At 44.4% G+C, this 13263-nt stretch overlaps 1 protein-coding gene across 3 annotated transcripts in view; it reads left to right on the top strand.

Annotated features, from left to right (window-relative positions):
* The window catches only part of LOC124058339 (membrane-associated phosphatidylinositol transfer protein 2-like), a 41187-nt gene that overhangs the window by 23575 nt on the left and 4349 nt on the right, over positions 1-13263 (top strand). The window contains exons 3-20 of one of the 3 annotated variants that reach the window (XM_046387493.1): positions 425-546; positions 1161-1394; positions 1542-1877; positions 3136-3231; positions 5161-5265; positions 5358-5422; positions 5677-5748; positions 6412-6656; positions 6777-6966; positions 7289-7408; positions 7586-7800; positions 7908-8083; positions 8442-8612; positions 9532-9684; positions 10772-10936; positions 11881-12162; positions 12709-12857; positions 12967-13083. In XM_046387493.1, coding sequence (XP_046243449.1) covers positions 425-546; positions 1161-1394; positions 1542-1877; positions 3136-3231; positions 5161-5265; positions 5358-5422; positions 5677-5748; positions 6412-6656; positions 6777-6966; positions 7289-7408; positions 7586-7800; positions 7908-8083; positions 8442-8612; positions 9532-9684; positions 10772-10936; positions 11881-12162; positions 12709-12857; positions 12967-13083 — 3013 coding nt within the window. The remainder of the gene's footprint in view (positions 1-424; positions 547-1160; positions 1395-1541; positions 1878-3135; positions 3232-5160; positions 5266-5357; positions 5423-5676; positions 5749-6411; positions 6657-6776; positions 6967-7288; positions 7409-7585; positions 7801-7907; positions 8084-8441; positions 8613-9531; positions 9685-10771; positions 10937-11880; positions 12163-12708; positions 12858-12966; positions 13084-13263) is intronic. The other 2 variants (XM_046387491.1, XM_046387492.1) reach the window with 2 other exon arrangements.

The following is a 13263-nucleotide window of genomic DNA, read 5'->3' as shown; positions in this document are numbered from 1 at the left end:
GTAGCCAGCAGCGCTCCCAGGCTGTTAGATGTTGACGGCCCTTCATTCTCAGGGTGTCAGTGTGTTTGCCTGTGTGGCGCCTGACAAACACAGAGACGTGGAGGTGCTGAAAAGAGATGTGCCCCTCACTATACTGTCAGGATATTGATAGACTGCAAGTGCCTGTTGACACATCTATTCAACCAGTGACAGCTTTGCTGCAGACGCCTCAGATCCAACAGATGGGCATGGCTCACACGTCTTCTATCCTGAGCAGTGAGAGGGTGTCACTCTTAATAAAATAGTTCTGATCTTTAACCATTCAATGTAGAAGCAAGTCTCTTAGTGAAGGCAGATGTCAACCCATAATACAACCCCTCTTATTTTGTGGGTTACAGTTGCTCTTGTTATGTTTTACTTCATTTTGTTGCCTCTGGTCCTTCAGATACACTTGCCCTTTTGTTGAGAAGTTCTCCATTGATATTGAGACCTACTACAAACCGGACACAGGAAACCAAGCAGATGTCTTCAACATGTCTGCAGCAGAGAAAAGGCAGAGGACTATTGGTGAGACAGTTTGATATTGATCCTGAAATATTAAGGCAACATAAATGCCAAGTATTAATGTATGCATTAGGCTGCTTTAAATTTCGAGGTCCACCACACTGCATACTTACTTCTATTTTCCGACTGCAGATCATTAACTGTAGTCTAACTACAGAACAAATGTGACAAGTGAAGTGACCCTTTCCTGCAAGAGTTATTTAAGGTGTCAGGTTAGAATCAATAGGTTTCGTGTGATGGTGTTTGTCCTCCTGTGTCTCAAACTTCAGGAGCAGGTGTGGCCCACTTGTGGCAGTTTAGTATTACTACATATGTTTTTTTTATTATTGTTATTTGGTAGCATGCCTATTGAATAGTGTTGCTGCTCAGAAATGGTTTGGGGGCATGGAGTGGCCCAGTTACAACTTTGATTGTGATGATTTGGATCAATTACTTATTCTTGTATGTATTCATCTGACAGTTAAAAGAATTTCGAATTTCAAGCCATTCAGGTTCTACTGCCTCAAACACATAATTGCAGATCGTACATGATATCAAAGACACAGATTATGTAGCCTCATTCATGCAGTAAATTGAACCAACACCTGGCTCCTAGTCATTGCAGCTGTTTTTGGCAGATCCAATCGACATAGTGACAGATCCCATCCCCCCCAACGATTACAAAGTAGAGGAGGACACGCGGCTGTACAAGTCAGTCAAGACGCAGAGGGGTCCCCTGCGGGACGACTGGATTGAAGAGTACAACAATAACCCAGGGAAGACCCCCATCATGTGTGCCTACAAACTCTGCAAGGTGGAGTTTCGCTACTGGGGCATGCAGTCTAAGATAGAACGCTTCATCCACGATGTTGGTGAGTATGCAGTCACAGTCTTTTTGTGTAACATAGTAATTTGTTAACAAAAATATTATGTAGGATGGTTATTTAATTCACATTTAAATTTAGAAAGCTTGTAGTCTGTAGAAATGTGTGTGTAATATTTTCCGTCATTTCTCCTAGGGCTAAGAAAGGTGATGGTGCGCGCCCACCGGCAGGCCTGGTGTTGGCAGGATGAGTGGTACGGTCTGACCATGGAGGACATCCGGCAGCTGGAACTGGAAACCCAGCTGGCGCTGGCAACGAAGATGGCTCAGTTCAGTCAGGCAGAGGAGGCCACAGAGGCCAATGGAGGCGCTCCGTCTCCGGACAAAGACCAGGAGGTTAAAGAGGCGATCAGCTCCATAGAGGCTGAGGAGGTGGTTGTCAGCTCAGGTGGAGAGACTCTCCAACCACGAGGTGTACTCACCAAGCAGTGGTCCACGTCATCCCGATCCTCCCGCTCATCCAAGAGAGGAGGTGAGGAGCAATGGGACCTTCGCCTGTTCAGCTCTGATCAAAGATCCTAGCTGGCCTTTGCGTAAAAAACTGCAGCTATCTTGAATTAATGTTGGTGACGGTGGAGATTTTATGACTTTAACAGCGAGGGGAAAAATAATCCGCTGAAACCACTTCTGCATTATAATTCCTTCTGTAGTCTCACTGTGTGCTCAGTACGGTCCAAAATATTTTTCCAACATGTGGCTGATTTCATGCCCCTTCTCACGTTCTCAAAACTTTGGAGCGCCACAGGAAGTACCGTAACAGCTGTATTGAAAATTATACAATGAAAGTTGCTCAGGCTGAAGGAATCAGAGTTTACTGATTAGCCTTGAACTCAAGTTGGTGAATTAGTGTTAATAAAGTCAAACATGTCTGGAGCAGCTTTTTAGTATGCTGATTCGGCTTTGTACCACATTTTACTTTTCTGTCTGAGGCCTGATGTTAATTGCAGTGTTTTTACTCCACTATTTTTACCCACACCTCCACGTTTGTGGTACTATCCATCTCACCCAAACAACTTGGTGGTACTCGCCTGGGTTATTTTTAGCAACAGCGCTGACATCATGAGCCACGTGTCCTAACACACCCATCTACAGTGTCACCCCTGCCTCAAGGCAACGCGCACTGTAGATGCCACCTGGTCCCTGACTTGTTTCACCCCTGTAACTCCCCCCTGTGGCTCTCTCCTGGGCTATTTATAGCAGCAGTGCTGGCATCACAGACCAGACGAGGCTGACGCTCTTTGTAGTGAGCCTCCCCTCCACGGCTGCTGTTTCCTTTGGTTCGCTGACAGCTACAGCTGTACCCCCCTCTCACCAGCCTTCCCCTTGGAGCAACACTCCCCAACCCCCACCCCCACCCACCGCACTAATGATATATGTAGCATAGACTGAAGACACGTGATAGACAAGGCCTGCTTTTACTATCGCCATTTTCCTCAGCTGGCATTTGGTAGTCTGTCTACTTGTAACTTGTCTGTCTGCTTGCAGCATTCGGCCTCACTTTTCACACACCCCCCTGACCACCAAGCACTCCATCTGTGATGAAGTAATGCACCACAGAGACTGTTGCATGTTTATATAACACTGTGTGTGTGTGGGCTGGGGGAGATTGTGCAGTATTTCTTTGTCATAGAGTGTGTGTGCGTGTGTGTTTGTTTTAAAAGGGGAAGAGAGAGGCTGAAACACATGTCCCGAAATAACAATGAATTTTTTGTTCATGTGCAATCTTTCAGTGAGCCCATCACGTCACAGCATCTCAGAGTGGAGGATGCAGAGCATAGCGCGAGACTCAGACGACAGCTCAGATGAGGAGTTCTTCGACGCCCATGGTAACCACAGTTTTTTATTTTTTTATTTATTTATTTATTTTTGGGTCAGAGTCGATGGTTAGATATTGTGCTCATTTTTCCAAGAACCTGCTTGCTCTTTTCTTCGCTGACTCTGCATGCATCTCTTCAACTACAGATCAGTTCTTAAGCTTCCCAGATACCCATCATGCTTTGGGGCTGCAGTTGAACTAAATGGGTGTGGTGTTACACCCATGTTCTCTCCGCTGGCCGAGGACACGGGCCAGGTGTCTCACCCTGACGTCCAGTTCAGAAATCACAATCGTCTCATCAGTCCCATCAGTCCATAACATACTTCAGTTCCTGCATCCTCATTCACACACAGACACACACACACACACAGACATACACACACACAAACACATACATATACATTCAATCCTTTACTATTCATGATATGTCCAAGCAATAAATGACCCATCCCCTCAAATGACTCATCAGTATTTGTATGCTGGCAATTCCTACATTATTACTGATTTAGCTGCACTCATTAGTTTTCACCTTTTTCAAGTTGAATAAATCTTGGAACTGGAAATCATTAGACTGAATTGTGTTGACATCTGATAATTTATTGAGTGTTGTAGTATTCATGTTCGCATGGATTAATCGGTGCATGTTGGGTGCCTGAAATGAAAGCACATTGCATTTTATTCAATAAACTGATTCAACTTAAAAGTTAAATAGTGAAGTTAGTATATCAAATTGAACTTCATACACGCTGTATATGAGCAAAGAGACTGTGCTTTGGTGCCTGGATGAATCACATGATGGTGGAACACAAATTAAATTTGGAAACGGACTGACTTGGCTCAGATTGCCGCGGATATTAGATTTCTATCTTTCAGTTTTGCTTGTGGTCCTGGTCCTCTTGCAGCAATCATCACTTGAGATGCATGTCCAAGTTTATTTCAAACTGTCTTGTTCCCCTTTTCTGTGTGGGAGAGATATTTTTTTTCTTTTAGTGCAAAAGGAGTAAAGCTTGAAGAGGAGAACTCATCATAGATACAACATTCAGTGTGCATCGATTAGGGATTTGAATCTACAGATGATTGTACGCCCTTGCCTTATCAAGCTAGTGATGCAGTACTTCATATTCTTCCTTTCTATAATCTAACTACTACACAACTTGCCAATGAAGCTGGAATAAAATGTTATTTATTGTATTTAATTAGGTAAACAGTTGATAACTCTTTACCTACACACCTTAGTTTTTAGAAACTAATACTAATTAATAAAAAAGGCTTTCCTTTGGACTCTGGTCTTTGTGTTTCTGAGAAGCAAGTCACAGTGAAATAAAATGATTTCCATTTCTTCACACAAGTTGTGTTTATTTGTAGTATAGTTACTGTGTAGTTTGTGGTATAACTGCTGTGGAAGTATCTGCAATTGTTTTCTAACGCTAAAGTGAACAGGAGCTGGCTGCCTGGTTCTCAAAAATGAAGATAGTGGCAAAGTACCAAGAGTGTCTCAGGAGAGAAATTCTGGGACAAAACTGGATATTCTCTTTTCAATCCTGATCCTTATTAAATCACAGATTAATATTATTTAATGGATAACAGAGTCCACCAATATGTTTGTGTAAATTTAAACACACTGTTCTTTTCTCGGTAGGCGATAGTTTTGAAGTAAATAAATAATATTTTTATTTTCCTCATTTGAAAATCCATTATGGTAATTAAAACCACAACACTTATTGTCCACTGTCCTCTGGCACATGTATTTGCCATTTGAGATTGCAAAATATAATGCATTTGTGATGCTTTACAACAGCTAGAGTTATATCTGCTTAGTCAGTTTATTTGTTCGTATCTTGGGGCAAAGTTTGACAACTGTTTCATTATATTACTGAGTAAGCAAGCACATATTAATCAGACATAAATTGACCAGAAGTTATCTTGTGCCTCCCTGCAGAGGACTTCTCGGATGGCGAGGAGGTCCTTCCAAAGGAAATCGCCAAGTGGAACTCCAATGACCTCATGGACAAGATTGAGGCTGCAGACACGGAAGAAACTCCTGGTATGATGAAGACATGATCATTTCGACGTGCAGTCGCACCTCCTCCATAATTTATGTTAAGAATGTGTATGTGTGTGTGTGCATTTTTACAGGTGAGCTGTTCAAGGAAATGACAGTGGACTATGAAAGAGCAAACAGTGAGGACCGACTTGATGAGGTATCGTGTTTTCTGACAATGTGTGTGTGTGTCTCTGCAAAACAACCCTGACCAGCCTTCTCTGATGCTGAACCATGTCTGAAATAAATATTTCTGCAGAACCGCGGACAAAAAAAAGTGTCCTTCAGGACCCGAAAGCTTCTGTTAAACATGATTTCGTTTTAATAAACATGCTCATTTGCATTGGGTTTACAGTTTGGAAGATAAGAGAGGGGATGCTTTGTCCCTGAGCCTCTCTGTCCTCTTGTGTTCAGATGCGTGGCTCTGTTAGCGGCCAAGCCGATAGCTCTCCCATTCCCACCATCATGGTAACAAGGCACCAGTCAGTAAGTAAACATTTTGGCCCTAGTGCACTGTGGTCTACAGTAGCTCCACAGAGTCCCCCGACCCCCCTGATCAAACCCAGTACTTACTGCCCCTGCCCTTTTTCCCCCCCGCCATTGACCAAACCCAAATCTATGTTTACACTTCAACCTCGCCTCTGTTCAACTCCTGTGTACATGCAGCTGTCGTGTTGAGTGTACATGTAGTGCTGTTTTTTGAAAATGTTTTGTATCAGACATAAACAACAAAACTGCACATCATGTTGTTCAATTTAATGTGACTTGTCCTCAGGAAGCGTTGTTGTTGTTTGCCGTTAGTTGAATATTTGTCCAGGTGGAGGTGCAGGTTGGCTCTGTTCTGTTTCCCTTCATGGTTCTCCCACCTCTCTCTGGTTGTGAAATGAAGTTTGTACAAACATTTTGTTCTGTGGTCCATGTTTGAAGAGATGGACACGAATGCGACTCACAAATCTGACAAAACACAAATAATTTGCGCAATTGCTGAGGCATTGTTGTTTATCTGTGATTTTCCCCACCCAGTAAGCATGTTGTCCTGCTGATGAAATGGATGTTTTCATGAGTAAAAATATCATTTGTTGAACATCCTCCAAGAGCTGTTCTTCGCCATCCCCACCCATCACCCTGCCTTTAATTTTCTGCTTTCAGGAGAGCTCGTCTCAGCAGTGTCTGCAGCCTTCCAAGATCCATGTGCTGATCTTGGTTCTGCACGGTGGGAACATCCTGGACACAGGCGGAGGGGACCAGAGCAGCAAGCAGGCCGATGTCAATACGATTAGTACGGCTTTTGACACAGTCATGCGTGTTCACTACCCTGCTGCGCTGGGACGCATCGCCATCCGCTTGGTACCCTGCCCTGCCATCTGTGCCGAGGCCTTCTCCCTGGTGTCAAAGTAAGAGGGCACACATGCACATATTCTTCTCCTTGCTGCAAGCAGTGTGGATAACGACTGAAGGTTCTTGTTTATTGACTGTGTTTGATTATATTTTATTAATTTACCTCTTTTGCGCAGCCTGAGCCCATACAGCTACGATGAGGGTTGTCTGTCCAGCAGCCAGGACCACATCCCCCTGGCAGCCCTCCCCCTCCTGGCCACCTCTGCTCCACAGTACCAGGACGCCGTGGCCACCGTCATCGTCCGAGCCAATCAGGTGTATACAGACTTCATAAAATCTCTGGATGGGGCAGCCTTCTCTGGCCAGGTCAGTTGCTGTCCTATGAACCTATCAGCACTGTAATCACAATACCACACCCAAACCTGATCTCTTGACTGGATTTTTACCCTTTATAGCTAAATATTACACACACACCTTATTGATTTGATTCCCCACATCATGGTACACACCCATGTGTTTCTTATGCTAACATGTTTTTCATATGTAAACAGCTTTTTATGAGCAGATTCACTTTGTGTAATTGAGCTGTATTGGAGCAGGTGCATAGATGTTTCAAACGGATGTACAGTGAATCAGAAATATGACCATTTGTTTTATTAACTTTATGTCTCACTCTTGACCTCTCCAGGTATGCCTCATTGGGGACTGCGTCGGGGGAATCTTGGGATTTGATGCACTCTGCAGTAGCAATCAGACAGTTAATGAGAGCCAGAACAGCAGTCGCAGGGGCAGTGTTGTCAGTGTACAGGTGAGAGACTCTGACACCTGCATCAAACACAGATATAATTACATCAAAATTTAAATATGCTTCCAAATTGCTTCTGAAAATATGCCCTAGAACTATAATTAGAGCATTGCAAACATTTTTATCATATATTAAGATATTAAGTTTTCATAACAAGTGCTCCTCCCTTTGCCCCCTCAGGACCAGGACCTCCTCTCTCCTGGCATCATTGTCAACAGCGGGCACGGGTCAGCCTCTCCGACCCTGGAGGGCAGCCGGCACCTCAGTCGCAGTAACATCGACATTCCTCGTGCCAGTGCAGGTGACGAGACCAAGAGACAACTTCCACGCAAGAGAAGCGACTCCTCCACCTATGAACTGGACACCATAAAGCAACACCAGGCCTTCCTGTCCAGGTGCGTTGAGCGTGGGATGACAAAAAATCCTTACCTGGGAGAAGTCAGTGCTTGTTTTATGTGTTTTTGGTGCTACAGTAGGAAATGACTTTGTGCTGTCCTTCCAGCTTACACTCCAGTGTCTTGCGGAATGACGCAGCCTCACGCAGGTCAAGCAGCAGCACTATGCTGGATGGAGGCTCCCTGGGGAAGTTTGACTTTGAGGTGTCCGACTTCTTTCTGTTTGGCTCTCCGCTGGGCTTGGTGCTCGCCCTGAGAAAGACTGTCATTCCTATGCTGGATGGTAAGCTAATTTGAACAGAGGGCTGCGCGTTATAATGTAATCAATAATGGCAAACATTATTTATGTTGCATATGACGCATTGTGCAAGAGTCGTTTTTATGTCTCCATAAATGCAAAAAGGTTAAAATGAGATGGGGACGCACCAGCTGGCATGGTGAACTGTAGGGGGCATATCTAGTTATTTTTCATCATAAAAATGTTAGATGTTTGTCTGGTTGTCAATACCAAGATTTAAAAGCTTGTCAGCATCACGTTTTCAAGAACAGAGTGGGTGTCTTAAGTATTCCATCTGAGCGGAGGGGTCCGTAGATACTTTCCCTCTCCTTTCTCATGTGTTTGGTTCGATTTCTCTCCCCAGTGGCTCAGCTGCGGCCTGCCTGTCAGCAGGTCTATAACCTGTTCCACCCTGCTGATCCCTCCGCCTCCCGCTTGGAGCCTCTGTTGGAGAGGAAATTTCACCTCCTGCCCCCCTTCAACGTGCCCCGTTACCAACGCTTTCCCCTGGGAGATGGAAACTCCGCCCTACTGGGTGAGCCCTCAGCCCTGATGATGGATAAAAGCCTCATTAATGTCAAATATCCTGTCGTAAATTTCAGTTTAGAGTAATTGATGTAGTTCTGACTTGGATACACACGCACATACACAAATGTAAAATTCCCTGCAATAAAATGGCAAGCGTCATCTGACACGACAGACACTGACTGTAATCCACTGTCCTGTTTCCTGTGGTTGCATGCTACAGCCGATACATGCCTTAAGGACATTTCAGCAAACTTTGAGTTCCTTTACACACAGAGTAAACATTGTCTCAAAGAAAAATGAAACATTTTTCTACTGTTTGTGCTTCAGCGTTTTCTGTAAAGCAGTTTATTCATCTAAATGTGGTCATAGTCCTGCTGATGGTTTCTGTTTGGACTGGTCATTATAGTGGAGTAACCCTTAGAGCCTCAGCGTACCCTTTTTATGCAAATATCTGTTTATAAAAACAAGGTTATAAGGGTTAATAGGCTGTAAAAGCTTGAAGATATTTAGGACTTCAGACCAGGTCTTTGTTGTAACAGAGTCTGATAGCTAGTCACAGAACATCGTCAGTCTGCCTTGGGTAATCAGCAACATTTTCAGGGCCGATATAGTTTTGGAGATGAATTCAATCATTTTTAGGTAAAGAAATCGGAAAAGATTTTAAGACTTACGGATTTCAGTGCATTTACGATTTTAGCTCAGTGACTGAGTGATTTAAAAGAAGTGGGCTCGACTAAGGGCTTGACTCTGCTTTCTTGTCTCACGTTCAGTTGTTCTTGCTTCATATGTTCTTGTGTCTTCCTTGTCTTCTTTTTTCTTCCTATCTTGGCTTCCTGTCCCCATATCTGCGTATGTGGCTGTCTACCTCCACAACCCCAACCCACCCCTGACCTTTGCCCCTTCTGCCCCTGCACCTCCCTCTGTAGTGGAGACAGTCCAGAGCAACGCTCAGCTGCTACTTGACAGCGGGCCTCCCCTGTCCTTTCGCTGTCAGGAGACCATCAGTGAGACCTGCATTCCTGTGCCTGTGCTAAACTGGCAGGAGGGCTCCCTCAAAGCCACACCCGCCACCATGGAGTGTGTGTAGCCTCTCCCATTCACCTGCACCTGTCCTCATCCTCATTCATTGTGTTTCTTTTGTCTGTTCGTTCACCTCCTTATTTCTGTCACGTCCAAGATGCTCGTATCTATACCTACTGTGTGTCCTTTCGGAGTATTCCCATCGCTGTAGTTTCAAGAGTCAAGAGCTGCAGTCATGTTTCTGATCAGTCCAGACAAAGACACACTGAAAAACCAGGATATATTCTGTTTACAGACCTTACCTTGCTGCAGAAACTCTTTTATCTAAATTCAGTTCTATGACTAGTTTAATTTCCTGATTTGGCAGCTTAACAATTGTAAAAGAAATAATACAAATTAGTTTCAACGTGCCATGGAAATACTTTGGAAAATCTGATAAGCATCTCATGTGGTGTTACGTTCTGTCGTTGCCATCACGTATTCATGTCATGTTCGGTGTTTGCAGGACGCAAACATTTGTGTTCGTGCTGTGGTTTTTAATACGGGCTTTTTTTGTGTTTGCATCATTTCCATAATATCAGATAATTGCTGTCAATGGAGGGTGCTGGCGTCTGAATTTCATAGGAGTTTTGATATGAAAATTGTACCGCTTGTGATGTTGTGTTTGCATAGTGTGCTGTACGTGGAGCTTCATGTTTACATCCTGGAGATACTGTTCCCTGTGGTTTTCCTTGTGATAATGGTCAGAGGTCATCTGATTTTAGAAAATCTCCAGCACCATTTCATTATTTTTTCAAAGACAAAGGACCTTTTCATGATATTACTTTGCTGTTAGATAAAAATCACCCTCAGAAGAGATACTAACACATGGGTGTGACTGTAACAGATGTGGGCCGTTGTAATCTCTCATTCACTAAGTGTTTTATGTACTCATGTGCCTGTGTTTCCACTCGGCCAGTTCCAGAAATCTGACCTTGGCAGCCATGTGGCCGCCTTTTGGTTTCACATGTCCTCTGAAACCATGGTGCCTGCCGTCACATTTCTCTCCTGCCACCCTGACCCATGTCTCCCTCCCCCACCTCATCACTGTGAGTTCCCCTTACCCGTGTCTCTGTCTAATGGGATCTCCTTGTTTCGGCTCAATAGCGGATGTTGTTCAGTCTCATGGTGGTGTCTTCATGGACAGTTCGTACCCCTCATCCCCTGTAACGGGCCCCCTCTCCCGGGGCCAGCGGAGGGCCAGTGAGGTCAGCATTGCCAGCCAGGTCTCAGGAATGGCAGACAGTTACACTGCCACCAACATAGCCAACAGTAAGTGTTCTCGATTCCAACAAGCCTCTCTCTCTCTCTCTCTTCCTTCCACTCACACAAACACTGGTCGAGTCATTCTCCTTTCTCCTCTTTCTTTCCCCTCTCACTTTTCTTTCTCTGTATTTCTGTCTTTTACCAACTCTTCTCCTTTACCTTCTCTCTCAACCCCGTTACTCAGACTCTACACACAACATGCACTGCAGCTGGAGCAGTCGAGTCAGCCAGATAGACATGAATACCCCTCTCCTTTTTTCTACTTCTGCTAATTCAGACGTAACACCTGCATTTCAATCAGGTTGTCACGCGTAGTGTTTTCTCCATCTCTTCTTGAAATTCAAAGTTCTACTATGAGCAAGTGAAGCCCTGAAGAACAGCCAGTCTAGCGCCACTTTTCACTGTCTGTCTTACTCTTATCCACTGTCTCAATGTAAATGCAATGAATGAGTGCTGCATTTATCTAATGTTGCAATGCATGTAGGCACCTGCCTCCCTCAGCCATTCCTGCATTGTCCACTCCCTAGCACAATGTTTGCTGAGATGACCAGTATTCTGTTGTGTTATATGTGAGATTGTCCTTCAAAGTCCCCCCGCGCTTCGTTCCCTATTTCACTTTTGTTCCCAGCGCATTTATTTGTATCTCACATTATTGTATTGCACAGCGCAGTTTTAGCACCTACAGCGCAAACCTGGGGATGCACATTAACTGATTATGACATCAGAGCATCTGAGGGATGTTCAGCTGCTCCACTCTGCCAAAAGCCTTAGCTAATACTGTACTAACAATTGCTTTTCAGCCTTGATGCTCACACTTCTGTTAGAGGCAGCTTACTGGCACCGGATGCATCCCGACATCTCTCTTCAAACAGACTAAACTGTCATGAACTGTCACATACCAACATCCATCATGCTCATATGATTTCTTTGTTTTTGTTTTCTCCCCATAGCCAACTCATATCAAATTAACCAGTCCAAAAAGTTCAGCCTTTTGTCCCAACTCGCCCTAACGTCACAAAACAAATTCTTGCTGAAAAGTCCTCCTAAGTCCCGTAAGAAAACAGCTGCCGGCCAGGCTGCAGGAACTCCTGATGCAGATCTAGTGGCAGAGCTGGACGGTGAAACTAGCGAAGGTCAAAGTCCCACTGGTCAGGAGAGCTGCCTGTCAGCCGGGCTGGACTGTGCTATATCTGATCTGGTGTCGTTGGACTCCCAGGCTGAAGTGGAGCAAGGTATTTTTCTGAGGGAGGGGGCTCATGAAATCAACATGAGGCTACAGCTTTTCTCTTTGCACTCTTCTGCACTGTGTCAGAATCCCACAGTCAGTGCTGCTCTTTCAGAAAGCCTCCTTTTCTTTCTCTTTATGTGCATTCTTAGGATTCAGGGGAGTCAGTTCCATTGAAGGGGACTAATGTATAAATCCAGACCTTGCTCCTTCTTTGCAAATCCATTGCCTTGTTTCATGCCCATACTAACATGAATAACCATCTTGTGTTGCTCATATAATCATATTGTAGTTCTAATGATCTTTTTCTTCCTTCTGTACTTGAATTTCAGCGCCTGATTTTTTTTTGTTAATAACATTTACAAACTCTTGATTTCCTTCTTTTAGCTGAAGAACTGCTGGGATCAGTGATGTTTACGTTTAAGACTGAAATCATCTTTTTTGCTTTAGCTTCGGGGGATGTTGCATCATTGCGTGGCATCACATGCCTCACACTGATTCTTACAGTTTCAAGTTATGTGTCTGCACCGTATTCACTCCGTTCCCGTCGCAGTTGCAGCACGTTGGTGGGGCACCAAGCGACTGGACTTTGCCCTGTACTGCCCCGATGCTCTGACTGCTTTCCCCACTGTGGCTTTACCGCACCTTTTCCATGCATCATACTGGGAATCCACCGATGTTGTGTCTTTTCTGCTGAGACAGGTGAGTCAACATTAAAATACCCGCCGCTCTTTATGGCCTGTTAATATGTGACCACAAAGCTGTTCTCTTAAGAGATACGGAGGATGAGTCATTGAAATGTCTCCTGTAGGTCATGAGGCATGAAAACTCTAGCATCCTGGAGCTCGATGGCAAAGAAGTGTCTGAATTCACCCCCTCCAAACCTCGAGAGAAGTGGCTTCGCAAGAGGACTCATGTGAAGATCAGGGTAGGCGTCAGACCTAGAAAAGCTTTAAAAAGAAGTGAGCATCAGGGGACTTGAGAAAGGACTTGAGTGACTCATGAGTGAATAGTGAATCCTGGGTCACCTCCTTGTCGCTTCTTCCTTGTCTTCTCTCATCCATTTAATCAGAATCAGTAACTTGTGTTTTGTTGAATGCCGTGAACA

The sequence above is a fragment of the Scatophagus argus genome, chromosome 4 (assembly GCF_020382885.2).
Source record: "Scatophagus argus isolate fScaArg1 chromosome 4, fScaArg1.pri, whole genome shotgun sequence".
Taxonomy (NCBI): Eukaryota; Metazoa; Chordata; class Actinopteri; family Scatophagidae; genus Scatophagus; species Scatophagus argus.
This window is presented reverse-complemented; position numbering and strand designations above follow the sequence as displayed.